The following is a 27,664-nucleotide window of genomic DNA, read 5'->3' on the forward strand; positions in this document are numbered from 1 at the left end:
TATTTGGGGGAGAAAAAGAACTGATGATGGTCAAAGTAAGGAGGACATAAAATGTAGACTGGCAATGGCAAGAAAAGCATTTCTGAAGAAGAGAAATTTGTTAACATCGAGTATAGATTTAAGTGTCAGTAAGTCTTTTCTCAAAGTAGGCTTATTCGTGTGAAGTGTAGCCATGTAAGGATGTGAAATGTGGATGATAAATAGTTTAGACAAGAAGAGAATAGAAGTTTTCGAAATGTGGTGCTACAGAAGAATGCTGAAGATTAGATGTGTAGACCACATAACTAATGAGGAGGTACTGAACAGGACTGGGGAGAAGAGGAATTTGTGGCACAACTTGTCTAGACTAAGGGATCAGTTGGTAGGGCATGTTCTGAGGCATCAAGGGATCACCAATTTAATACTGGAGGGCAGCGTGGAGGGTAAAAATTGTAGAGGGAGACCAAGAGATGAATACACTAAGCAGATTCAAAAGGATGTAGGGTGCAGTAGTTACTTGGAAATGAAGAAGCAAGCACAGGATAGAGTAGCATGGAGAGCTGCATCAAACCAGTCTCTGGACTGAAGACCACAACAACAACGACAACACCTACTCATTTGTATGTATGTAGTGTGCTTACTGAGTTATACAGCTTGTATGGCTATTTGATTTTTAGCAGCTATTACACATATAGTTGTAGTGGAGCACTATTTAGAGCTACTGTCTTTTACAGTGTTAATACTATGATAGGAACAGGCATATATACAATTTAAATTGGTTCAGTATAATTCAGTTAGCAAATAATGAGATAATATGTTTGCAGTATTTTTGTAGAGGTCTGAGGATGGTAGACTGTATCAACGAAACTGGTACCAATTATGTAATACTAATACACACAGCTTTTGGAATTAATGTTGCTGCCCATAAACAAAATAGCTGCTGTCACATTATCCTTTAGAAAATCAATCTATGGAGACACTTCAGCAATGTTTTCCCAGTATCCTATCAATTGACCATAATCTGCAACCTGTTTCACTTACAACTGTGACCATGTGATCATTCCATTTCATATCCCCACAAATTGTTACATACAGGTTGACAGAATGAAACTTTTACTCTGTAGCAGAGAGTACTCTGTTTTGAAACTTCACAAAAGATTAAAACTGTGTAATGGAGCAGGGTTTGCACCTGGAACTTTGCCATTTGTGGGCAAAGATTTTAATGATTGGCACTTCTATCCTCTGTAAAAGTGAGGAAGACTTACAGGATGTGGTGTACGGACTGAAGTTTGGAAAAGAGGAGAGAGGCACTAGGAGAAGCTGTGAGGGTGGGTTGTATGCTTGAGTGGATACCTCAGTTGGAAGGAGCAGTACCTGTGGAGGGCAAGGTTTACATTTCGAGTTCCGGTTCGGTAATCAGCTTTACTCTATTAGGAAGTTTCTGTTACATGCAGTCTGTATAGAATTTGATAGGGACCAGGCACTGTGACCTTGTTCAGATTGAACATTTCCAGCTGTTTCTCAACATTGCTGACAGTAACATACTTATCTTTGCAGTGGTGCAAAAATTAAAGTGAGGTAGTACTCCTTGTAAAGGAAAATTTAAAACAGAGTTCAGCACATTTCCTTTTGCTTTGCTACGCTCAGTTTCAGTTCCTGTATCATCCATGAGTTTTTGGACTCTAACTTTGGTACTACTAACATCTTTTACATATGACCAGAATTTCTTTGGATCCTCTGACTAAAACATGCTTAAGGCTGAGATGCAGTTTTTCTCCTCTACTGTTAAACCTGTTTATCAAAGAAGCAATGAAGGAAATCAAAGAAAACTTCAGATGTAGTCTTAAAATTCAGGATGAAGGGACATTGATTCTAAAATTTTAGGAAGAGGATAGATTGCTACTCACCATTGTGGTAACTCACTGAGTTGCAGAAAGGTACAACCAAAAGACAGTTACACATTATAGCTTTTGACCAAAGCTTTCTTCAGCAAAGAAAACACATACATTTTCATGCAAGTATGCTTGCCTCATGCACACACCACTGTTACCACTGGCACCTCCGTTTTCAGTCCGGTCGGAGCTGCTGTTGGTAGCTGTCATGTGTGCATGAGGTGTGCTTGCTTGTGTCAAAGTATGTGTTATCTTTGCTGAAAAAGGCTTTGGCCAAAAGCTATAATATGTTCCAGTCTTTTTGTTGTGCCTTTCTGCAATTCAATGGGTCAGCTTTATGGACAGTAGCAGTCCACTCTTTTACTAATATTGTTGATATTCCAACCTGTAATTTCCACTGTTAGATTTACTGATGAGAGTGCCACCCTCTGTGAAAGTGAGGCAGAATTACTGTACCTGTTGGTGGAATGAACAGTTTGCTGGACACAGATTACAGACTGAATTGAGAACCACTGAAAGAAAAAAGCATTGAGGAATGATAGAAATAAGGTCAATGACAAATTTGACATTAAAATTGGAGACCAGGTAGAAGATGAAATGAAAGAATTCTCCTACCTAGTAGCATATGAAACAAAGTGTGTATAAGAAACAGGCAAAGAAAGCATTCCTCAATAAATAAATCTTGTGATATCAAACATAGGCCATTATTTGAGAAAGAAATTTCTGAGTCTATACACCTGGAGCATATCATTGTATGTACATTAATGATGCACTGGGGGAAGACTAGAAAAGAAATTATGCTTTTGAGATGTGTTTTTATGGAAGGATGCTCAAAACAGACTAAAAACATAATAATTATTTAAATAAATAAATTTTTAATATTAGACATTTTGAAATTAGACTAAAAAGTTTACAATAATTTCTCCTCACACCATACAGATTCCTAAACTGACGCAGATAGTTGTGAAAAGTTGTGCTTGTGAATTTTTAATAGCTATGACAATTTTTATAACATTTATTATGAAAAATGTTGGGCGCATGCAATGATAACTGATGCATGAATAGTTCACTTCCTAACTATTATCTATTGCATGCACGCCATGCTGTTTGTTATAAATCTTAAAAGTATTGTCATGTTGCTGTTGTGTTCTTCTGTTCAAAGACTGGTTTGATGGAGCTCTCCATGCTGCTCTATCCCATGCAACTCTCTTCATCCTCGAATAACTGCTGCAACCTACGTCCTTCAGAATCTGCTTACAGTATTCATCTCTCTGTCTCCCTCTACAATTTTTATCCCCACACTTCCCTCCAGTACTAAGTTGGTGATCCCTTATTGTCTAAGAATATGTCCTATCAATTGATCCCATCTTCTGGTCAGGTTGTGCCACAAATTTCTTTTCTCCACAATTCTATCCAGCATGCTGTCGTTAGTTACGTGATCTACCCATCTAATCTCCAGCATTCTTCTGTTGTACCACATTTCATATTTTCTATTCCCTTATGGGAAATCCAGAATGGAATGTAACAATAGTATGAAATAGTACTCACTATATAGTGGAGACCCAGAGTTGCAGATACGCACAACAAAAATGATCTTAGGGCCAACAAGGCCTTCGGTGGAGATAGAACATACACACTCACACTCAAGCAAATGCATCTCACACACACATGACTGCAGTCTCTGGCTGCCGAGGCCACACTCATTTCTACTCTCTTGTTATCTAAACTGTTTATCATTGTTCTTCCACTTCCATACATGGCTGCACTTCATACAAATACTTTCAGAAAAGACTCCATGAGACTTAAATCTATATATGATGTTAGCAAATTTCACTTCTTCAGAAATGCTTTTCTTGCCATTGTCAGTCTACATTTTATATCCTCTCTGCTTTGGCCGCCATCAGTTATTTTACTGTCCAAGTAGCAAAGCCCATTTACCACTTTAAGTGTCTCATTTCCTAATTTAATTCCCTTAGAATTTAATTCAACTACATTCCATTATCCTTGTTTTGATTTTGTTGATGTTAATCTTATATCCTCCTTTCAAGACATGTCTATTCCATTCAACTGCTCTTCCAAGTCCTTTGCTGTCTGACAATTACCATGTCATCAGAAAACCTCAAACTTTTTATATCTTCTTCATGGACTCTAACTCTTACTTCAAATTTTTTCTTTGTTTCCTTTACTGCTTGCTCGATATATAGACTGAATAACATCAGGGATAGGTTTCAACACTGCCTCACTCCTTTCTCAACCACTGCTTCCTTTTCATGCCTCTCAACTCTTAGAACTGCCATATGGTTTCTGTACAAATTGCAGATAGCCTTTCACTACCTGTATTTTATCCCTGCTACCTTCAGAATTTCAGAGAGTACTCCTGTTCACATTGTCAAAAGGTTTCTCTAAATCTACTGGTACAGTCAGTATAGCCTTACAGGTTCCTACATTTCTCCAGGATCAAAACTGATCTTCCCTGAGGCCGGCTTCTTCCAGTTTTTCCATTTTTCTGTAAGCAATTTTTAGTATTTTGCAACCATGACATATTAAACTGATAGTCTGGTAATATTCACATTTACTTATTAAAAATTTGTAAGCACTAATTTTCAGGATTACCAGTGAGACATTAGGAATCTTTACAGGACTACAAGAAATATTATGACACTTTTTTGTCCAATTCAAAAATTGTTATATTAAAAATATATTGATATTCAAATAACAATTTTCTACTGTTTAGGCTTGTGTGTGTGTGTGTGTGTGTGTGTGTGTGTGTGTGTAATTTCTCAATGGATTTTAAACATTTTGATGAGATTATATTTTTTATTTAAATAATTATTTATATGTACTAGCTTTGTACCCATGGTTTCACCCATTCACCTTCTCCCTCCCTCTCTCTCTGCTCAGCTATGCCCATCCACTCACATACCACCTGTAACATCATCCAGTTCTGAGCTATGTTTAAAATTTGAATTCTCAAGCTCATGAGGAAGTTAGCGTAAAATAAACTGCAGAGTCTGTACTAAACACACAGATAGACAAGAGAGTGATATAAAAATGTGTTAAAAAGTGAGGAAGTTGTCCACAAAATTGTCAAAAAATGGAATACGAGATAAACATCACCTAGAACAAGGGTTAGAAATATGTTAAGACATCGAGCATAGAGGGCAAAATTTTTAGTGGAAGACAGACATTGAAATGTATATAAGAAATAATTGAAGATATTATGAAAAGCATAGTTGCTCTCACCATACAGCAGAGATGCTATGTTGCAGGAAGGAGAGGGAAAGACTAAAGGATGTGGGTTTTAAGGGAGAGGGTAAGGAGTCATTACAATCCCGGGAGCGGAAAGACTTACCTTAGGGGGAAAAAAGGACAGGTATACACTCGCACACACACCCATATCCAACAACACATACACAGACACAAGCAGACATTTGTAAAGGCAAAGAGTTTCGGCAGAGATGTCAGTCGAGGCACAAGTACAGAGGCAAAGATGTTGTTGAAAGACAGGTGAGGTATGAGCGGCAGCAACTTGAAATTAGCAGAGGTTGAGGCCTGGCGGATAACGAGAAGAGAGGATATACTGAAGGGCAAGTTCCCATCTCCGGAGTTCTGACAGGTTGGTGTTAGTGGGAAGTATCCAGATAACCCAGACGGTGTAACACTGTGCCAAGATGTGCTGGCCATGCACCAAGACATGTTTAGCCACAGGGTGATCCTCATTACCAACAAATACAGTCTGCCTGTGTCCATTCATGCGATTGGACAGTTTGTTGCTGGTCATTCCCACATAGAAAGCTTCACAGTGTAGGCAGGTCAGTTGGTAAATCACGTGGGTACTTTCACATGTGGCTCTACCTTTGATTGTGTACACCTTCCGGGTTACAGGACTGGAGTAGGTGGTGGTGGGAGGGTGCATGGAACAGGTTTTACACCGAGGGCGGTTACAAGGGTAGGAGCCAGAGGGTAGGGAAGGTGGTTTGGGGATTTCATAGGGATGAACTAAGAGGTTACGAAGGTTAGGTGGACGGCGGAAAGACACTCTTGGTGGAGTGGGGAGGATTTCGTGAAGGATTGATCTCATTTCAGGGCAGGATTTGAGGAAGTCGTATCCCTGCTGGAGAGCCACATTCAGAGTCTGATCCAGTCCCGGAAAGTATCCTGTCACAAGTGGGGCACTTTTGTGGTTCTTCTGTGGGAGGTTCTGGGCTTGAGGGGATGAGGAAGTGGCACTGGTTATTTGCTTCTGTACCAGGTCGGGAGGGTAGTTGTGCGATGCGAAAGCTGTTTCCAGATTGTTGGTGTAATGGTTCAGGGATTCCGGACTGGAGCAGATTCGTTTGCCATGAAGACCTAGGCTGTAGGGAAGGGACCGTTTGATGTGGAATGGGTGGCAGCTGTCATAATGGAGGTACTGTTGCTTGTTGGTTGGTTTGATGTGGACGGACGTGTGAAGCTGGCCATTGGACAGATGGAGGTCAACGTCAAGGAAAGTGGCATGGGATTTGGAGTAGGACCAGGTGAATCTCATGGAACCAAAATTGGAGAGGAAATTCTGAAGTTCTTCTTCACTGTGAGTCCAGATCATGACGATGTCATCAATAAATCTGTACCAAACTTTGGGTTGGCAGGCCTGGGTAACCAAGAAGGCTTCCTCTAAGCGACCTATGAAGAGGTTGGCGTACGAGGGGGCCATCCTGGTAGCCATGACTGTTCCCTTTAATTGTTGGTATGTCTGGCCTTCAAAAGTGAATTAGTTGTGGGTCAGGATGAAGCTGGCTAAGGTAATGAGGAAAGAGGTTTTAGGTAGAGTGGCAGGTGATCGGCGTGAAAGGAAATGCTCCATCGCAGCGAGGCCCTGGACGTGCGGAATATTTGTGTATAAGGAAGTGGCATCAATGGTTACAAGGATGGTTTCCAGGGGTAACAGACTGGGTAAGGATTCCAGGCGTTCGAGAAAGGGGTTGGTGTCTTTGATGAAGGATGGGAGACTGCATGTAATGGGTTGAAGGTGTTGATCTATGTAGGCAGAGATACGTTCTGTGGGGGCTTGGTAACCAGCTACAATGGGGCGGCCGGGATAATTAGGTTTGTGAATTTTAGGAAGAAGGTAGAAGGTAGGGGTGCGGGGTGTTGGTGGGGTCAGGAGGTTGATGGATTCAGGTGAAAGGTTTTGTAGGGGGCCTAAGGTTCTGAGGATTCCTTGAAGCTCCACCTGGACATCAGGAATGGGATTACCTTGGCAAACTTTGTATGTGGTGTTGTCTGAAAGCTGATGCAGTCCCTCAGCCACATACTCCAGACGACAAGTACCACGGTCGTGGAACCCTTGTCCACCTGAAGAATGATGATGGATCGGTCAGCCTTCAGATCACGGATAGCCTGGGCTTCAGCAGTGGTGATGTTGGGAGTAGGATTAATAGGATTAAGGCTTTTTAAGAAGGATTGAGAGGCAAGGCTGGAAGTCAGAAATTCCTGGAAGGTTTGGAGAGGGTGATTTTGAGGAAGAGGAGGTGGGTCCCGCTGTGACGGAGGATGGAACTGTTCCAGGCAGGGTTCAATTTGGATAGTGTCTTGGGGATTTGCATCATTAGGAGTAGGATTAGGATCATTTTTCTTCATGGCAAAGTGATATTTCCAGCAGAGAGTAAGAGTGTAGGACAGTAAATCTTTGACAAGGGCTGTTTGGTTGAATCTGGGAGTGTGGCTGAAGGTGAGGCCTTTGGATAGGACAGAGGTTTCGGATTGGGAGAGAGGTTTGTATGTGTCTGCTTGTGTCTGTATATGTGTGGATGGATATGTGTTTGTGTGCGAGTGTATACCCGGGATTGGAATGATTCCTTACCCTCTCCCTTAAAACCCACATCCTTTTGTCTTTCCCTCTCCTTCCCTCTTTCTTGATGAAGCAACCGTTGGTTGTGAAAGCTAGAATTTTGTGCGTATGTTTGTGTTTGTTTGTGTGTCTATCGACCTGCCAGCGCTTTCGTTTGGTAAGCCACATCATCTTTGTTTTTTTTATATATATATATATATATATATATATATATATATATATATATATATATATATATATATATATATATATATATATATATATATATATATAAAAAGAAAGATGATGAAACTTACCAAACAAAAGCGCTGGCAGGTCGATAGACACACAAACAAACACAAACATACACACAAAATTCTAGCTTTCGCAACCAATGGTTGCCTCGTCAGGAAAGAGGGAAGGAGAAGGAAAGACAAAAGGATATGGGTTTTAAGGGAGAGGGTAAGGAGTCATTCCATTCCGGGAGCGGAAAGACTTACCTTAGGGGGAAAAAAGGACAGGTATACACTCGCACACACACACATATCCATCCACACATACACAGGTGTCTGTGTATGTGTGGATGGATATGTGTGTGTGTGCGAGTGTATACCTGTCCTTTTTTCCCCCTAAGGTAAGTCTTTCCGCTCCCGGGATTGGAATGACTCCTTACCCTCTCCCTTAAAACCCATATCCTTTTGTCTTTCCTTCTCCTTCCCTCTTTCCTGACGAGGCAACCATTGGTTGCGAAAGCTAGAATTTTGTGTGTATGTTTGTGTTTGTTTGTGTGTCTATCGACCTGCCAGCGCTTTTGTTTGGTAAGTTTCATCATCTTTCTTTTTAGATATATTTTTCCCACGTGGAATGTTTCCCTCTATTATATATATATATATATATATAAAAACCAAAGATGAGGTGACTTACCGAACAAAAGCGCTGGCAGGTCGATTCCCCTATATATATATATATATAGGGGAATGCCTCCTAGATATAGGTGGTACTGAGGAAATGAAATACTCGGGGTGGACCAAAACTACTAGTAGCGTCTGTTCCCACAGTGGGTGGCTACAAAAGGCATCTGCTCCACTTGTCAGTGGCGGCCTCAACCAACCTCCTGATCTGGAAAGTCAGGTTGTAGTCGGCAGCATGCCATACATCCAACTACTAAACATCATGATGGTACGACGAGAAAAATCTCATTACCCCGGGCCCCAGTCAATAGACTGGGATCGTCGTGAGCATCGGATTCCGGGGGCTTACAGACATCATGAGAAGAATCGGAGCTTCTCAAACTCCCTCAAGACCAAACGCAAACACTACATCGGCACACTCAATGTGAACACACTGATGAAGACAGGAAAGATGAAACAACTGACAGACACTCTCGAAAAATTTCAAATCAAAATATGTGGACTGCAAGAAACACGATTCACAGACGAAGACCATTTCAACATGGAGAATTTCAGAATATACAAAGGAAAACCATCGAGACAACTGAAAAACCTACGGCTTTTTAGCACAGGATTCGCAGTACACAGGTCCATCACGGACAGCATAATCGACTTTTCATCACCAAACGAAAGAATCAGCACCATCACAGTGAAATCAGCCAATAAATCCTACACAATAATCAATGCACATGCACTGACTAATGACTACAATAGGAAAAACCCTGACAAAATTGATGACTTCTGGACGACAATGGAAGAAACTATCAGAAAAATTCCTGCACATAGAGTCAAAATAAAACTGGGAGACTTCAACGCTAAACTCGGAAAAGAAAAGATATACAGACATATCACAGGAAAACATACTCCACACAAGGACACCAACAAAAACAGAAAACATCTGATAGACTTTTGCAAAAGCCACGACCTCGCCATTATGTCAACAAAATTCAAGAAACCAACATGAAAACTTACCACATGGAAATTCCCCAGCAGAAAGCAAGAACTACAAATCGACCACGTAATAGTCCAGAAAGACTCACAAAAAGAAATTTTGAACATAGACACCCGTAAAGGCTACTTCGACTCAGACCACCACCTGCTACAGATCAGGATTCGTCTTTTGCTCCAGAAGAACAAAATTGTTAGACCAGATCCAGAATACGTTACTTTAAACCAGACACAAATATTACACAAAATTAAAATGGAGAAAACGACAGACTGGACACAATTGTCACAAAGAATCTGAAAGGCCATGAAACTAGCACAAGCACCATGCACTCGGAAACACCGTTGGTGGAACCACACATGTGACCAAGCTATTGACCAACGAATCAGTGCATGGAAAAAATTTAGTAGCCATAAATCCCAAGAGAATTGGATGCACTTCTTGAAAACACAGAAGGAATCAAGCAAAATCATTCACAGTGAAAAATGACAATATGACAAACGACGACTGACAGAGATTGAATTGGACTTCATGAAGAACAATACAAGAAACTTCTACAGAACTTTCAGAGAAAATATGACTGGATATCAACCACCCAACTTGTGCTTCAGAAGACCAGATGGAACCCTAGAAACCAATACCAAAAACAATTGTGACATTCTGGCAAAGTACTTTCAAAAACTGCTTAACACGGACCCCCCTATGGAAGAAATGATGACAGAAATGAGCACATACAATCCAGATAGTGAACCTCCAACTCTAGAAGAAGTTAAAGAAATAATCAAGTCACTCAAGAATCGTAGAGCACCAGGAGAAGATGGCATCATCGCGGAAATCTGGAAGTTACAAGACCCAGAACTCACCAAAGACATCCACAGGATCTTGGAAGACATCTGGAAGACCATGAAAATTCCTGACGACTGGAAAACTGCCCTGATACACCCACTACACAAAATAGGTGACAAGACTGACCCGAACAACTACAGAGGAATATCCCTACTACCGGTCACATACAAGATCCTCTCTAAAGCTTTACTGAACAGACTAGAATGCCAGACCAACCACATGATTGGGGAATACCAAGCAGGCTTCTGTAAGGGCGGTCTTGTGCGGAACAAATTTGGAACCTGAAAATGATTCTACAACACAAACAGAACCTGATCATTACCTTTGTTGACTTCAAAAAGGCATATGACTATCGACCGGAAAACTCTCTTCAAAATTCTAGCAGAATTCAAAGTAGACAACAGAACACGGGCTATCATAGAGCAAACTTTAACCAACACGACCTCCAAAGTAAAGTTCTGTGGGGAACTATCAGAGCCCTTTGAAATTCGCACAGGTGTCCGACAAGGCGATGGCCTCTCACCTCTCCTTTTCAATCTGGTGTTAGATAAGGTCATAAAAGAATGGGAAACCTCACAACAGGGGATAACCTTAGGAAACCTACAGATTAAATGCCTGGCTTTTGCAGATGATTTGGTGATTGTCACGAAAGGTATAAAGGAAACAAAAGACGCTATTGAAAAACTGCACGAAATTGCTTCCAAAACTGGACTACAGATCTCTTACGAAAAGACACAGTTTATGAGCATAAAGAAACTCTCATCTCTGAACACAAAGTATGGCACGATTTACAAAAGGGCAAACTTCAAATACCTCGGTGAAACACTACAAATGAGTGGACATAACAAAGACTCAAACGAAGAAAGAAAGACTAAACTGAACAAGGCATACAAAGTAGTGTGGAATCATTACAACAAGAAGTCTATTTCCCAAAAAGCCAAATTACGTCATTACGACACGGTGGTGCTCCCTGAGGCACTATATGCAGCAGAGACCACACTAATCCTAGGGCATACACGTATCAGACAATTAGAAAAAGTAGAACGGAAAATACTTACGAAAATATTTGGCGCAACTAACAACAATGGAATATGGATCAAGAAACCTACAGAGTACAAACATACGGAGACAATCACAGAAAAGATTAGAAAACGCAGACTACAATTCTATGGACACCTATACAGAATGCCATCACACAATCACAGGAAAGATTAGAAAACGCAGACTACAATTCTATGGACACCTATACAGAATGCCATCACACAGGCTGACCAAACAGATCTTTGACTGGGTAACCACTAGAAACAACAAATGGGTGGCAGAGGTAGAAAACGACCTGAACCAACTCAACATAACAACAGACACAATAAATGACAGAATAAAATTCAGAAACATCATTAAGAAAAGTAAACTACATGAGATATAATGTGACAAACGAACAGGCATAAAACGGACTGAAGAACGCAAGCAAGATCACAGCCAGAAGATGAAAGAAATATGGGCAACCAAAAAGGCAATCAAGATGAATCCGAAGACACAAAGTCAACAAGAAGCATGGACAGAGGACCGGAAACAGAAACACAGCGAGCGAATGAGGGAAGTTTGGGCATCAAGGAAGGCAGCAAAAGGAACTGGCCATGTAGTTTAGTCCAAATGCGCTCTTTAAGGGCAAAATACCAATAATAATAATAATATACAGTCTCTGGCAGCTGAAACCAGTCTGGTTGTGGTCATGTGATTGTGAGTTGCATTTGTGTGTGTGTGTGTGTGTGTGTGTGTGTGTGTGTGTGTGTGAATCTTGTTGGCCAAGAGCTCATTTTGTGACAGTCTTTTTATTATGCCTATCTGCAAATGACCATCTCTGCTATATTGCAAGTAGCAACTATCCTTTTCATAACACTGTTACATTAATAATTCATAATACTGTTACATTCCATCCTGGATTTTTTATTGTTTGAAATAATTGAGGGTGTTGGGTGTAAGTACTACTCTAAGGTGAAGAGACTGGCACTGGGGAGAACAAATGTGGCAGCAAATAGGTCAGTAAACTAATGACTTAAAAAAAGTTGTAGCAACATTTTATGACCACAAGTTTGGCATCCAGAATTTTTGATGATGATGACCAATGACAATTTATGATTAGACTTTTGTACAGGATAGCACACCCCAGTGATGGTGGTGTGGACCCAATGAGGTTGAAATCACAGTGCTGTTTGATAGCTACTTGATTGCTTTTCAGTAGCTAGATACAAGGCCTGAAATATCCCTTGATAGTGTCCCTTTTGTTATCAACTGGTTTGCAGTCATGTGACCTGTGGTGCCACATAAGCACACTCATGTCTGCAGAGAGCTTCTTAGACCATTCTGGTACAATTTGGGTTTGATAGGAGGGTGTATTGTCTGGCTGAAGGCACTGGTCACATACAAGCTGTTGACAGCAAAGAAATGGATGCACATTATTGGACAGTAATTTCCTATATTGTTTGCTGGTGAGAAACAGTGGAAAATATATAAGTGGCCATATGAAATTCCACATAGACGCCCTCCTTGAGAAGACCCTCAGCAATTGCCTGAAAGGTGTCACATTGACAATGGGATGCATTGTCTTATGTGGTTTTCAGTGTGCTCTTATCCTGCAATTCATCTGTGTCAGTCTGATACTGTGACTTATGAGCTCAGGTGATATTTTTAATGCCTCAAGCATCTGATAATAGTGTTTGTGTTCCCAAGCTTATATCTGTGATACATGAAACAGCAGTTTTCCCCGAATCGAGATACTCATGGTATACAAGGTCTGTTAAAAAAGTAAGGTGACTTTTCAAATTGTGCAGGCAATGTACATTCGATTATCGATCTTTTTTTTGTTATGTTGGTACATATGTCATGAACATATGTTCACAGTTTCAAGTGTACAGCATACTTTGTTTGCTTTTGGCAGATAGAAAGGTTAGGCGTGTTTTAATGTGCTCAGTGATTTTTGATTATTATAACAAAATGGAGCACAGAATTTGCATCAAATTTTGTGTGAAAAATGAAATCAAGAGCTCTAAAACACTTGAAATGTTGACAGTGGCATTCAATGAGTCTGCTCTAAGTAAAAAAAATGTTTACAAGTGGTACAAGCTTTTCCAAGATGGCCAAGAAGATGCCAATGACGAGCCTTGCTCTGGACGCCACAGCACATCAACAACAGATGATAACTCTGAAGCTGTGAAGAAAATTGTTTCGAAAAATCATCAAATTACCATAAGAGAAGTTGCTGAGAATGTTGGCTTATTGGTCAGCTCATGTCATGCAATTTTTTCAGATGTTTTGGGCATGAGATGTGTGTCAGCGAAGTTTGTTCCAAAACTTCTCAATTTTGATCGGAAGAATCAACACATGAGCATCACTCAGGAGCTCTTGAATGACATCAATGATGATCCTGATTTGTTCAAAAGGGTCATAACTGGTGACAAAACATGGGTTTATGGTTATGACATTGAAACCAAAGCCCGATCATCGCAATGGAAGCATCCCAAAGAGCCGAGACCGAAAAAAGCACGCCAAGTTTGATCAAATATCAAATTTTTGTTCACTGTGTTTTTCAATTACCCTGATGTAGTGCATCATGAATTTTTGTCTCAAGGTCGAATGGTCAATTAAGACTATTACCTTAATGTTATGCACCGTTTGCAAGAAGCAATACGCAAAAAATGTCTGGAATTGTAGAAAAACAATCCATAGCTTTTGCATCATGGCAAAGCACCTGCTCATTCATTGTTGCTTGTGAGAGATTTTTTGGCCAAAACCAACATGATAACGATGCATCAACCAACATATTCACTGAATTTGGCACTGCAACTTTTTCCTGTTTCCAAAACTGAAGAGACCTATGAAAGGATGAAGATTTTCAACCATTGATGAAATAAAAACTACATTGCTGGAAGTACTCAAGGCAGTACCAAAGAGTGCTTATGAGAAGTGCTTCAAGGATTAGAAGAAGCATTGGCACAAGTGTATTGTATCTGAGGGGGATTACATTGAAGGGGACAACATGAATACTGATGAATAAATAAATATTTTTTCATAAAAATATAAAGTCACCTTACTTTCTGAACACACCTTGTATCCTTGACATGGTGATGAGTGAAATGCTCTGTCCCTGTATGACCCCAGAGATGGAGTGTCTCAATGTGTCAGCCACTAATACTGTAGCCACAAATATATGTGTGTCTGACAAAATTCCATTCACAATGCTGACCAGGACCTCTCTCTCTCTCTCTCTCTCTCTCTCTCTCTCTCTCTCTCTCTCTCCCGCCACACAATACATAGCCATCTCTAATTCAATTCCTAACAATTGTACATCCTTTGGTGGATACACAGACCTCTAAGTCACCAGTGTGAAACTGTGAGTGTTCAGGTCTACAGATATGACTTCCTTTATTCTTACACATGTCCTCACCCTGTTACCAAAGGTGATGATTTTTTCATACAAGGTGAAAATGCTTGACTACACAGGTTCATCATGAATACAAATATTTCCAATAGCAAAAAATTGAACTCACTGAGTGGCTCATCTCTTGTCCTGAATCCTGCAGATTCATGTATTGGGAGGCACACTCCTCTCACAGCCCTTCTCTCAAGAACATGGTTGCAGTGAGAGCTGTTTGCAGGAAGAATGGCATTCGCTTCTTAGGGAGTTCATAGAAATCACAATTAACAACATGTCACATCACTCTACAATGTTGTATTGCTATGTTGGTCTGTGAAATGTCTGACAATGGAAAGTTCAGGGTGAAATAACAGTATATAACTGATCTCGTCAATTTTTTTTAAACAGCAGGTCAACCTGAAGTTTGCAATGAATGGATAAAATTAAACTTCACCTAAAGTGAAAATGCCAGACAGAAAGACTTTGAACAACAGACATCTTATTATGAATTGCCAAAGCCACTTATATTTCAATATCTGCCTCCAAAAAGCCATTTAGTCTATCTATTTCCTACCTGACTGCATTTCTAATGCTCCATTAATTGCTCAGATGTGTTTCATTTACTGTATATGTTGGTACCCCTCTCTCTCCCTTGACTATTTCTCTTATTATGAAAGACCCTGAATGAATGAGTCTTCTCTTTATAATTTCCAGCATGCTTCTGCAGCCTACCTGATTTCGATTATGTAACCATCTCACAGCATTACATTCTAAAGAGTATTGTGATTTCTTTTTTGTCTCTTGACTGATAGCTGCTGCTACCCATTCTCCACCATCTGAATGTAATTAATTTTAAGAGCCTGGTTTTTATAATGAAGTCGACGGCCTTGCCGCAGTGGTACCACCGGTTCCCATTCGATCACCAAAGTTAAGCACTGTTGGGATGGGCTAGCCCTCTGATGGGTGACCATTTGGTCTGCTGAGCACTGTTGGCAAGCGAGATGCATTGAGCAGGCAAACTCAGGAGCTACTTTATTGAGAAGCAGCAGCTCTGGTCTTGTAAACTGACATACGGCCAGGAGTGCGGTGTGCTGATGACATGCCCCTCCAAATCTGAATCCAGAGCACCTGTGGGCTGAGGATGGCATGGTGGCCGATTGGTACTGTTGGGCCTTCATGGCCTGTTTGGGCAGAGTGCAATTTTTAGTTCTTATAATGTATCTGCAAATGTCTTCCAGACTACTGTGTATCAAATCTGTAACAAGAATTGTGGTGTTATGACAACAAGCGTGGTAGAACAAACATACCTGCCTCAGTATTACCCTCAGATACCCAGGTGTCAGCCCTGAGGGCACATCAGTGGGTGGGTACTCAAGTCGGTGTTTAACAGGTGGTATTTCTCCATCTGCCATTGCACGGAAATAAGCAGTTGACCATTTGAGCAGATCATATGGCTGTGTGCGGATAGCTGCCTTGCAGTACTGACGCAGAATATAAGGAAAGGTTGGTGGGATGTGAATCTGTTCAGAGCAGTACATCTGCTCAACCAGATCCCTTGGTGGAGGTATGTCCCCTGCAAGAGAGAATGTCAGAATAAGTTACCAGTGTAATTACAGATCCACTGTCATAAAAGACACATCACAAGCAATGTTGAATAACTCAGTCTAAAACAAAAATTCAAACATTACAACTGATATTATGCTATAAATACAGTTTATAAGGTAACACATGTTCTCTATTCAATTCAATGCTTCTTGTACAGGTTTCCATTTTGAATAAATCTCAATGTTCATTACAATGACACACATACATATAAATACAGATATATTTTAATTCTGTTTGTAACAGCAAACAAGTTCACAGTTATAAGTGGAAGTACAATGATGTAACAAAAATCATGGGTGAGTGATATGAACATATACAGATAGCAGTAGTATTGCATACACAGGGTATAGAAGGGCAGTGCATTGATGGAGCTGTCATTTGTATTCAAGTGATACACATGGAAAGGTTTCCGACAAGATTATGACCGCACAATGAGAATTAACAGAATTGGAACATGTAATGGTAGTTGGCACTAGACGCATGGGACATTTTATTTTGGAAATAATTAGGGAATTCAATATGCTGAGATCCACAGAGGCAAGGGTGTGCCGTGAATACCAAATTTCAGGCATTACCTCTCACCAAGGACAATGCCGTGACCAACAGCTTTTACCTAATGACTGAGAGCAGCAGTGTTTGCATAGGGTTGTTAACACTACCAGACAAGCAACACTGCAGAAATAACCACAGAAATCAATGTGGGATGTATGATGAATGTTTGTTTGGACAATGCAATGAAATTTGGCCTCATGGGCCATGGCAGAAGAAGACCATGAAAGTGCATTTGTTAACAGAACAACATTGCCTATAGTGCCTCTCCTGGGCTCGTAACCATATTGGTTGGACCCTAGATGACTGGAAAACTGTGGCCTGGTCAGGTGAGTCTCAATTTCAATTGGTAAGAGCTGATGGTAGGGTTTGAGTGTGATGCAGACCCCACAAAGCCATGGAGCCAAGTTGTCAACAAGGCACTGTGTGAAAGCTGGAGATGGCTCCATAATGGTGCAGGCTGTGTTTATGTGGAATAGACTGGGCCCTTTGGTCCAACTGAATGAATCACTGACTGGAAATAATTACTTTTGGATACTGGAGACCATTTTCAGCCATTCATGGACTTTATGTTCCCAAACAATGACATGATTTTTATGGATGATAATCTGCCATGTCACCAGGCCACAATTGTTTGCAACTGATTTGAAGAACATGCTGGTCAATTCAAGTGAATTATTTGGCCACCCAGATCACCCAACATGAATCCCATCAAACATTTATGGGGCATAATTGAGAGATCAGTTTGTGCACAAAATCCTGAACTAGCAACATTTTTGCAATTATGGATGGCTATAGAGGCAGCATGGCTCAATACTTCTGCAGAGGACTTCTAATGAATTGTTGAGTCCATGACACATTGAGTTGCTGCACTACACTGGGCAAAAGGAGGTCCAACATGATATCAGGAGGTATCTTATGACTTTTGTCACCTCAGTGTAAGGAAGATTAAGAGCTGATCACCCATCACTGACAAGGTCATTACAGATCAAACTCAGATTTGGACTGGGGAATGGTGGGGAAGAAAACCACTTGTGTTCTTTTCAAAAGAACCATCCCAGTAGTTGCCTGAGGCAATTTAGAAAAACCATGAAAAATCTGAATCTAGATGGCAAATGGGAATTTGAACCACCATCCCGCCCCCAAATGTGGGACCAGTGTGCTAACAATTGTGTCACCTTACCTTAGTTCTGTCTTGGAGAAATCAACACAGAGACCACCACAGCCTGCAGCTGTCCCTTTTTTAATACTGTTTATCATGAATCTTATTTAATAAGAAAGTATATGTGTAACCCTGGAAACTTCAAACAAGACAGGCAGTGTCAGTCTCTCTTCTGTTTTTATGGTATAGGTTGCTGTAAAGGGGTTTTCAAGTTTCAAGACAAACTTATGTCTGAAGTATAATTTGCAATGTAATGATAAATGAAATGTCTTGTTTGTTGTCTCATGGCTCGTGAATGGTCTTGTATATGATAACTGTCCAAAATATGACCAATAGAAAGCTATCTGGCATACAGTAAAATGTGTTTCACTTGTATAACACCCCAAGAGTAATCATTGCCATCAACCATCTCTGTTTTGAAATGACAAGGCCTTTTCAAATCATGCACTGAAGCACACTTTCAGCATTTTTCTGCAGCTAGTGCAATCTTGGGCTGATCTCTGCCAATTGAGCCTAGAGACTTTCTGGGCATCCAGTTGGTCTGGTGACCTTCCCCTACACCTTCTTCTGTTTCTTGGACTCCTCTGTAATGTCAGGATTGTGCATCCCTCATCCTTGCTTCTAGCAATATAGCCAGTCCACTGCCATTTTGATGAAGCTGCCTTTCCATAATGTCATTAATCTTCGGATCAGGTCACATGTTATGCTAACATTTTTACTTATTTACATTTTTGTGAAGATCAACCTGGAATATACCATAGTTTTTTGGGTCTTCTGTACTTGCCTTTGTTGGATATATTCAGTTTCCAGGACTTGGAGCCACAGGTCAGTACTTGCAGACACTGTAATTGTGGACTACTTCCTTCATTTTTACTTGCATCTTTAACATGAAGAAACTTCAAACTAGGATGGCAGATATTCAGATATGGAGACAAGGTCTTACATCACCCTTCATATTTATGAGCAGGTCCAGATAGATATGTTCAGTGACATTGTTCAGAGGCCAGTTTTGAATACATATATTTTCTGCTTTGATCCATTTGTTGACATAATTTTAGTCTCATAAATTTGTAATTAAAGGGTATTTTTAGCCAAATAGTACACTGTCACCTGTGAATATCAAGTTCTTATGCCTTTTCCCATTAATTTGTAATCCATTATTTCCACAATTTGTTTTTGACATTGCGCTTTCCGAGACAAATGGGAATAGCTTACATGGAATGGAATCACGTTGTTTGGCACCCCATTCTATTGGAAAATCTTTGGTCTGTTCTCCAATAGTTCTGAAGTTTGAGTATGTGGGGTGGGTGTAAACACTTGTATATAAGTAGGTTCTACATCTACATCTACATCTACTACCATACTCCGCAAGCCACCTGACGGTGTGTGGCGGAGGGTACCCTGAGTACCTCTATCGGTTCTCCCTTCTATTCCAGTCTCGTATTGTTCGTGGAAAGAAGGATTGTCGGTATGCTTCTGTGTGGGCTCTAATCTCTCTGATTTTATCCTCATGGTCTCTTCGCGAGATATACGTAGGAGGGAGCAATATACTGCTTGACTCTTTGGTGAAGGTATGTTCTCATAACTTCAACAAAAGCCCGTGCAGAGCTACTGAGCGTCTCTCCTGCAGAGTCTTCCACTGGAGTTTATCTATCATCTCGATAACACTTTCACAATTACTAAATGATCCTGTAACGAAGCGCGCTGCTCTCCATTGGATCTTCTCTATCTCTTCTATCAACCCTATCTGGTACGGATCCCACACTGCTGAGCAGTATTCAAGCAGTGGGCGAACAAGCGTACTGTAACCTACTTCCTTTGTTTTTGGATTGCATTTCCTTAGGATTCTTCCAATGAATCTCAGTCTGGCATCTGCTTTACCAACGATCAACTTTATATGATCATTCCATTTTTAAATCACTCCTAATGCCTACTCCCAGATAATTTATGGAATTAACTGCTTCCAGTTGCTGATCTGCTATTTTGTAGCTAAAAATGATAAGGGATCTATCTTTCTATGTACTCACAGCACATTACACTTGTCTACATTGAGATTCAATTGCCATTCCCTGCACCATGCGTCAATTCACTGCAGATCCTCCCGCATTTCAGTACAATTTTCCATTGTTACCACTTCTCGATACACCACAGCATCATCTGCAAAAAGCCTCAGTGAACTTCTGATGTCATCCACAAGGTCATTTATGTATATTGTGAATAGCAACAGTCCTACGACACTCCCCTGCGGCACACCTGAAATCACTCTTACTTCGGAAGACTTCTCTCCATCGAGAATGACATGCTGCGTTCTGTTATCTAGGAACTCTTCAATCCAATCACACAATTGGTCTGATAGTCCATATGCTCTTACTTTGTTCATTCAACGATTGTGGGGAACTGTATCGAACACCTTGCGGAAGTCAAGAAACACGGCATCTACCTGTGAACCCGTGTCTATGGCCCTCTGAGTCTCATGGACGAATAGCGCGAGCTGGGTTTCACACGACCATCTTTTTCGAAACCCATTCTGATTCCTACAGAGTAGATTTCTAGTCTCCAGAAAAGTCATTATACTCGAACATAATTCATGTTCCAAAATTCTACAACTGATCGACGTTAGAGATATAGGTCTATAGTTCTGCACATCTGTTTGACGTCCCTTCTTGAAAACGGGGATGACCTGTGTCCTTTTCCAATCCTCTTCTAGAGACCTACGGTACACCACTGTTCCAGGAAGGTTTGCATGATCACTGTGTGACTGACTTGAATGACTTTTTAACATAGACAAAAGCTTCACAGAGAGGCAACTAGTATTCATTAATATTACCGATGCCTCACAGAAGACTAAAAGATGGTCTAGTGTTCTAAAGCCACTGTGGAACAGTCTGCCAACAGGCTGGACTGAATCACTGCTCAAACTAATAAGGTTCAAGAGGATTCAAAAGAATATTTTATACAACACAAGAGAATACTGATAGGATAACAGTTTCTGGTATTATGGGAACTTTGTCTTTCAAATAGTGGGATGATCATAGATGTACTCCATGATTTAAGAACAGAACCCCTATGAGATGGTAGCGACAATTAGTGCCAACTGCCTTATGGTTTTCTCAACAATGATACCTGGAATGCAGAAAGATTAGGGTTTAACACTAGAACTGCAGAAATAATGGCATCCCTAAAACACACAAACAACTTGTGGAAATGCAGCTGAGTGAGGAATTGCAGTTGAGTGACTTTTTGACAGCCATTGATATTTCCACAGATGCATACCCTGTAATTTTCAAGACATAAATGCAAGAAAGTGCTGTGCATGAAAATTTAAAACCTCAGCATGTAGAGCATACGTCAAAAGCCAACACACACTATAAACACTAGCACCACAACACAACTCAAGATGACCAAACCAAAGTCAGAAGTTATCAATAGTCCAAAAGAACACACACACCAAAGTACATTTTCGGGAATCAACAAAATGCCGTGAGTAATGACAATAATGGGCAAGGGGCACTTTATTAGAAGTGTGTGGATAACTGAGAATCTGGATCTCATGGTAGGCATGCTAGAGTAGTCCATGCAGTTGCAATGTCCACTGCATTCGGTTGGCTTAGTGGAGAGAGCAAGTGCCTAGTTAACAGGAGACCTAGGTTCAAACCCGATTCAGCATAAATTTTCAACTTCATTCAATGCCCACTCGCAGCCGAAGTCTTTAATTCTTTTGTGTCATAATTCATAATGGCTGCTGGATCAAACAAGTGTCTGTTTTCTCAGACATACCCAAAAGAACAGACACCATGTATATTTTGGGTAGTCTGTGCAGTTGCAATGTCCACTGTGTCCAGATAGCTTAGTGGTAAGACCAACTGTCTAGTAAGCAGGAGCTCTGGGTTCAAATCCTGGTCTAGCACAAATTTTCAACTTTCTCCATTGCTTTCATCCAATGCCTACTCACAACCAAAGTCTATAATTCATTTGCATCTTAATTCATAATGACTGCTGGATTAAATTGGTGTCTGTTCATTTGGACATGTCCAAAAGAATGGAAATCGTATATATTGCAAATACTTCTTCACTGACACATTAATTCCCTCTATCACATGATCAACCATCTCCTTTCTATCCCCATGTCCCAAGAAGACTTTCAACAGGAACTTAATATAATAAAAACAATAGCCTCAAATAATAAATTTGACCCCAACATCATTTACAAAATTCTAAGTAAAAAGATGAAGAAGTGAACCAGGTCTCTACTATCCCCAAAAAACAACACAGACAAACTGGAAAAGAAATGCTGCATATTACCTTTTACAGGGAAAATGTCAAACAGGTTAAGTAACAATTTGAAGGGAAAGAGTTTCTCTGTGTTTTCCCATGACCCTCAGCAAATATATAGTTGCTTGTTCAATGCAAAAGACAAACAACCAGCCATCACAAAAAGTGGCATTTATAAAATATGCCAAGAGTGTCAGTCTTGCTACATAGGGCAGACTGGGAGGTCAATCTGCACCAGGCTTAAGGAATATCATAGAAGCTGGAGACTGAATAAGCCTCATTCAGACTTTGCAAAAAATTGCCTTAACAAAAACCATAAATACGTAATAGATTTACAAGTCTTACACACAGAGGAAAAGGGGGAAAAACTCAGCGAGTTAGAAATTCTAGAAATTACAAAAAAAGTGTATATTCCCACTCATATTATTAAATGAGCAAACCCAATTCAATTACTCACCTCTTTGAGATGATATCACAACTCCTAGATAGAAGTGAAGCTTTGGGCCTCAGTCCATCAGTAGATAAAAAGGTTACAGCCTGATGCATAACTTTATTCTTAGGTAAGTTTAGTCATGTTAGCGCAACTGCTAAATTTTGTAATTCCATACGTAATTTGTCAAAAAAATGGTCATTGAAGCAATTTTACATTAAGTCAAGGATCAATACTTTAAGAAGTTGAGAGGTTTATCTTCGCCTTAACATCATGTTTATCTTTGCTTTATCATTTTTGGAATCATAATGTACTTGAAAAATAGCTTATAGCCTGAAACCTAGGTTGTGCAGTAACCATAATAAAATTTGTGAAACAAGACAAAAAAGTGTGTTTGTTTAGTTAATTCTGTCTTTTATTTAGAAATGGCTCCATGAGGTGAAGAATGGCATACCCTCCCAATGTTTGGTTGTTTGGTCAGTTATCCTCCTTACCAAGGTACACAAAGGTATTGCAGCAAATGTAATGTACTTTGATGCCACGTCTACAGCGATCTGGAAACTGAGTCCAAATTTTTCACATTGGTTTGGCATCAACTGGGTACCTTGCTCCTCGCTTTGCTGGGAAGTAAGTGCCCATCAACTGCAATATTTTCATCTGAGTGGTAAAAGTGGAGACAGTTTTCCACAAACTTAATCCATATTTCATAAATAAGAGGGAACTTCTCAGCAACGATGTGTTGAACTTGGAATGACTTCTCATCGGAGAGGATGAATTTGATGAGTTCATGGAATATCTCTCTTATCGTTTTATCCTGATTAAATTAGGCCCCCAACAATGTGACCAAATGCCATCCTGGGAAACATGTTTAGCACAAGAAGTGCCTCTGGTGAACATGAAAGCAATCATTACCCCAAATTTCTCCAAGTTGGAGGGCACTGATGACAGAATCATTCACTAGGTACCATGCATATGCAGTGAACTATACCCTCTCCTTCAGGACATCCACAGCTGCTTTTCTTCCAGGCAACAACATGTTACCAACCTTCCATTGAGTTCAGTCTCTAGTGGCCACCTTCACAATTGGCTCAGTCAACTTCTGAGACCATTGTGAAGACAACTGAAATGCAGAGACATCTAGTAGCAGAAACTTCAACTCAGCCTTACTATCTTAGTTGCCTCTGGCAGAACTGTGAATTGTGATTTATTCATCTCATAACATACATATGCTAATCATTTGATTAGAGTACAGGAGACATGTCAAAACACAATTAACACAAATGTTAGCAATCATCCATTCAGTTCAGTCTCTAGCAGCCACCTTCACTGTTATCTCTTCAACTTCTGAAACCAGTGAGAAGATAACTGAAATGGAGAGAAATCTGTTTAGAGAAACTCTGACTTGGGATTACTATTTTAATTGCCTCTGGCAGAAATGTGAATTGTGATTTATTCATCTCATAACATACATGTGCTAATCATTTGATTGGGTACAGTAGATATGTCAAAATATAATTAATGCAATTTCACCAATATAAAGCTATAGTTAATAAGATGGAGCTGTATTTAAACATTAATGCAAATATTTTGTGGAAAGATACCTTTACACATTCAAATAACAAGACAATTTGTAAATTACATTCTGCTCAAATATTCAGTTCATTGTTCATGAAATCTTCAACAGAGCAGCAGCATCGCTGAAGCAGAGCACCATGTAGCTTTCTTTTTAGTGAACCTAGATTCATACTCAAAATGTTCTTGGCCTCTAATTTGTTATAAATTTACATTCCCATATACTGGGGAGTCTGAGCTTATAAGTTTAAGCAATGAGCAGGGAGTATTCAATTTTCTTTATTTCTTGTACGATAAGTGTGACCAAAGCAGTTCTCCATGCATAATTCTAAAGTGGTACACGAAAAATGATATCATAGATATACAGGGAGGATACTGTTGTTAATAATTTCATGTTTTTAAACAATGGGTGGCATTACTTCCTTGGATGCACAGCACATACATATTTCTAATGATTCTCTTCTGTAATTTCAGTACGTGCATTAAGTTAAATAATACTGTGTACGTTATGAAGACTGGAAGTAGCTATGGTATGCAATTTTCCTCATGTCCATGTCAGTGGCAGTTGCCAATATTTGCACTGCAAATACAGAGCTACATAGATTGTTTGCTAGATATTCCACATTTGATCCAATTTAAAATCTTGTCTAGGTTGAATCCTAAAAATTTAACAGAAACCACTTCTTCTAGATTTTGATTTTTACGGTTTATTTTAATTTGCTTCTAAAACTCACAAGGCATTTTCTGATTCAGAATTTGAGTTAGGCAGAATATTCAAAGCATCTTAATGAGTAATACCACACAGGTGTGGCATGAATGAAAAACTTCTTACAGTAAAAACATACATAAAAAATAATGTTATTTAAATAATGAAAAACAATAGCAACACACAACACAAAACTGAAAAGTTATGTAACAAAGTCTAGTGTGCTAAACCTTCTGACAATGCATGTTTTTCATCTGAAGCACAGATTACTGACTGAAACAATTGCAGTGCAAGCACCTTTGTAATTATAAAGACAGCAACATCCCGAAATGGGGTCAACTGACCACTCCCACCATTCTATGTGCACTTCATGAGATTTTCATGAAATTGTGAAAAAATCATTAAATTGCAGTACATCATTGTGAAAAGAAGAAAAAATTAAATAAAGTCACAAAGATTGGTGGAAATGTTAAAAACTGAATTTGTTACTGCAGAAATGAAAGTGAAAGGTGTCTTTTGACCTCTTCCTTTTCTAGTGTTACTGTCCATCAGTGATGAGATCATTAGAGATGTGATGCAAGTTTACACTGAGGTGACAAAAGTTATGGGAAACCTCCTAATATTGTATCACATCTCCTTTTGCTGGGTATACTGCAGTAACTCTACATGGCATGGACTCAACATGTCGTTGGTAGCCCCTGCAAAAATACTGAGCCATGTTGCCTCTATAGTCACCCATTATTGCGAAAGTGTTGCTGGTGCAGGATGTGGTGCACAAACTAGCCTCTCAATTATGTCCCATAAATGTTTGAAGGGATTCATGATGAGTGATCTGGCTGACCAAGTAATTCTCTTGAATTGTCCATAATGTTCTTCAGATCAGTTGCAAACAATTGTGGCCTGACGACATTGTGGATTATCGTCCATAAAAATTCCATTATTGTTTGGTAACGTGAAATCCATCAATGGCTGGAATTGGTGATGAAGTAGCTGAACATAATCATTTCCAGCCAATGATCACTTCTGTTGGACCAGAGGATCCAGTCTATTCCATATAAACACAGTCCACATCTTTATGGAGCCATCACCAACTTGCACAGTGCCTTGTTGACAACCTGGGTCTATGGCCATCAGCTCTTATCAACTGAAATCATGACTCATCTGACCAGGCTATGGTTTTCCAATCATCTAGGGTCCAATCAATATGGTCACAAGCCCAGAAGAGGCACTGCAGGTGAAGTTATGCTGTTAGCAAAGGCCACTCACGCCAGTCGTCTGCTACCATAGCCCATCAGTGCCAAATTTTACACACTATCCTAATGGATACATTTGTTGTATGCTCTACATTATTTTCTGTGGCTATTTCATGCAGTGTTGCTTGTCTGATAGCACTGATCACTAACTCTACACAAATACTGCTGCTGTTACTCATTAAGTGAAGGGCGTCAGCCACTGTGTTGTCGGTAATGAGAGGTAATGCCTGAAATTTGGTAGCCTCAGCATACTCTTGACACTGTGGATCTTGGAATATTGAATTCCCTAACAATTTATGAATGGAATGTCCCACGCGTCTGGCCTCAACTACCATTCTGCATTCAAATTCTTTCAGTTCCTGTTGTGTGCCATAATCATATAGGAAACCTTTTCACATGAATCACCTGAGTACAAATGACAGCTCTGTCAATGGACTGCCCTTGTATACCTTGGGTATACCACCATCTGTATACGAGCATATCACTGTCCCATGATTTTTGTCACCTTAGTGTACAGTGGGGAAGAAGTTGGCCATGCCAGTTTAAAAAGATTCATGCTATTTGCCTTAACGGATTAAGGGAAAGTGCAGAAACCCTTAATCTGGATGGGGAGCTGAACTGATGCACTCCTGAATATGTGTCTGCAGTGGTAATCACTGTCTCACCTCACTTTGTACCAACTTTCAGAGGACATTGCGGCCTGCACTACTCTGTTTTTTTCATACTGTCTACCACATATCATACGTAATAAGGAAGTATATTGGGAACTCTGGAAACTTCAGAGATCTCAGTGTCAGTGCCTCTTCTTTTTTATGATATAAGTTGTTGTAGGTTTTAAAGTTTCCAGAGTTCCAGATATACTTATTTCTGGTGTTACATGCAATGTGGCAATTAATGTGAAATCTTGTTTGTTATCTTACGTCTCTTGAATAGTCTCACATGTGATATTGTCTAAAATTTTCCCCAATAGGAAGAAAGTGAATGGTTCCAAGACAGCCAAATAACATTAACAAAATGCTGTCTAGACTGTGAAATCTGTGATATCCAATCATGAGATGAGTTATTAACAGTACATTTAAGAAGAGACCACTTTTTTACTGTAATTTAAGGTATAATCACACATGATTTAAGATTCACTAGAAATTACAGTGATACAGAATACATTAATACAAAGCAACTATCTGCCAGAAAAAGTGGCAAATGTGGATGATGCTGTAGGTTAATTAGTATGGGAGAAACATCTCAGGAGTGTGGGTCAATGTTTCACTGGAATGATTGC

General features: G+C 39.9%; 1 protein-coding gene across 1 annotated transcript in view; it reads right to left on the reverse strand.

Moving 5' to 3' along the window:
- LOC124711945 overlaps nucleotides 1-27,664 on the reverse strand; it is a 96,337-nt gene that overhangs the window by 56,362 nt on the left and 12,311 nt on the right. Inside the window, exon 2 of the mRNA XM_047242212.1 lies at nucleotides 16,144-16,409. Coding sequence (XP_047098168.1) covers nucleotides 16,144-16,409 — 266 coding nt within the window. The remainder of the gene's footprint in view (nucleotides 1-16,143; nucleotides 16,410-27,664) is intronic.

This window comes from Schistocerca piceifrons, chromosome 8, assembly GCF_021461385.2.
Source record: "Schistocerca piceifrons isolate TAMUIC-IGC-003096 chromosome 8, iqSchPice1.1, whole genome shotgun sequence".
In the NCBI taxonomy this organism is placed as follows: domain Eukaryota; kingdom Metazoa; phylum Arthropoda; class Insecta; order Orthoptera; family Acrididae; genus Schistocerca; species Schistocerca piceifrons.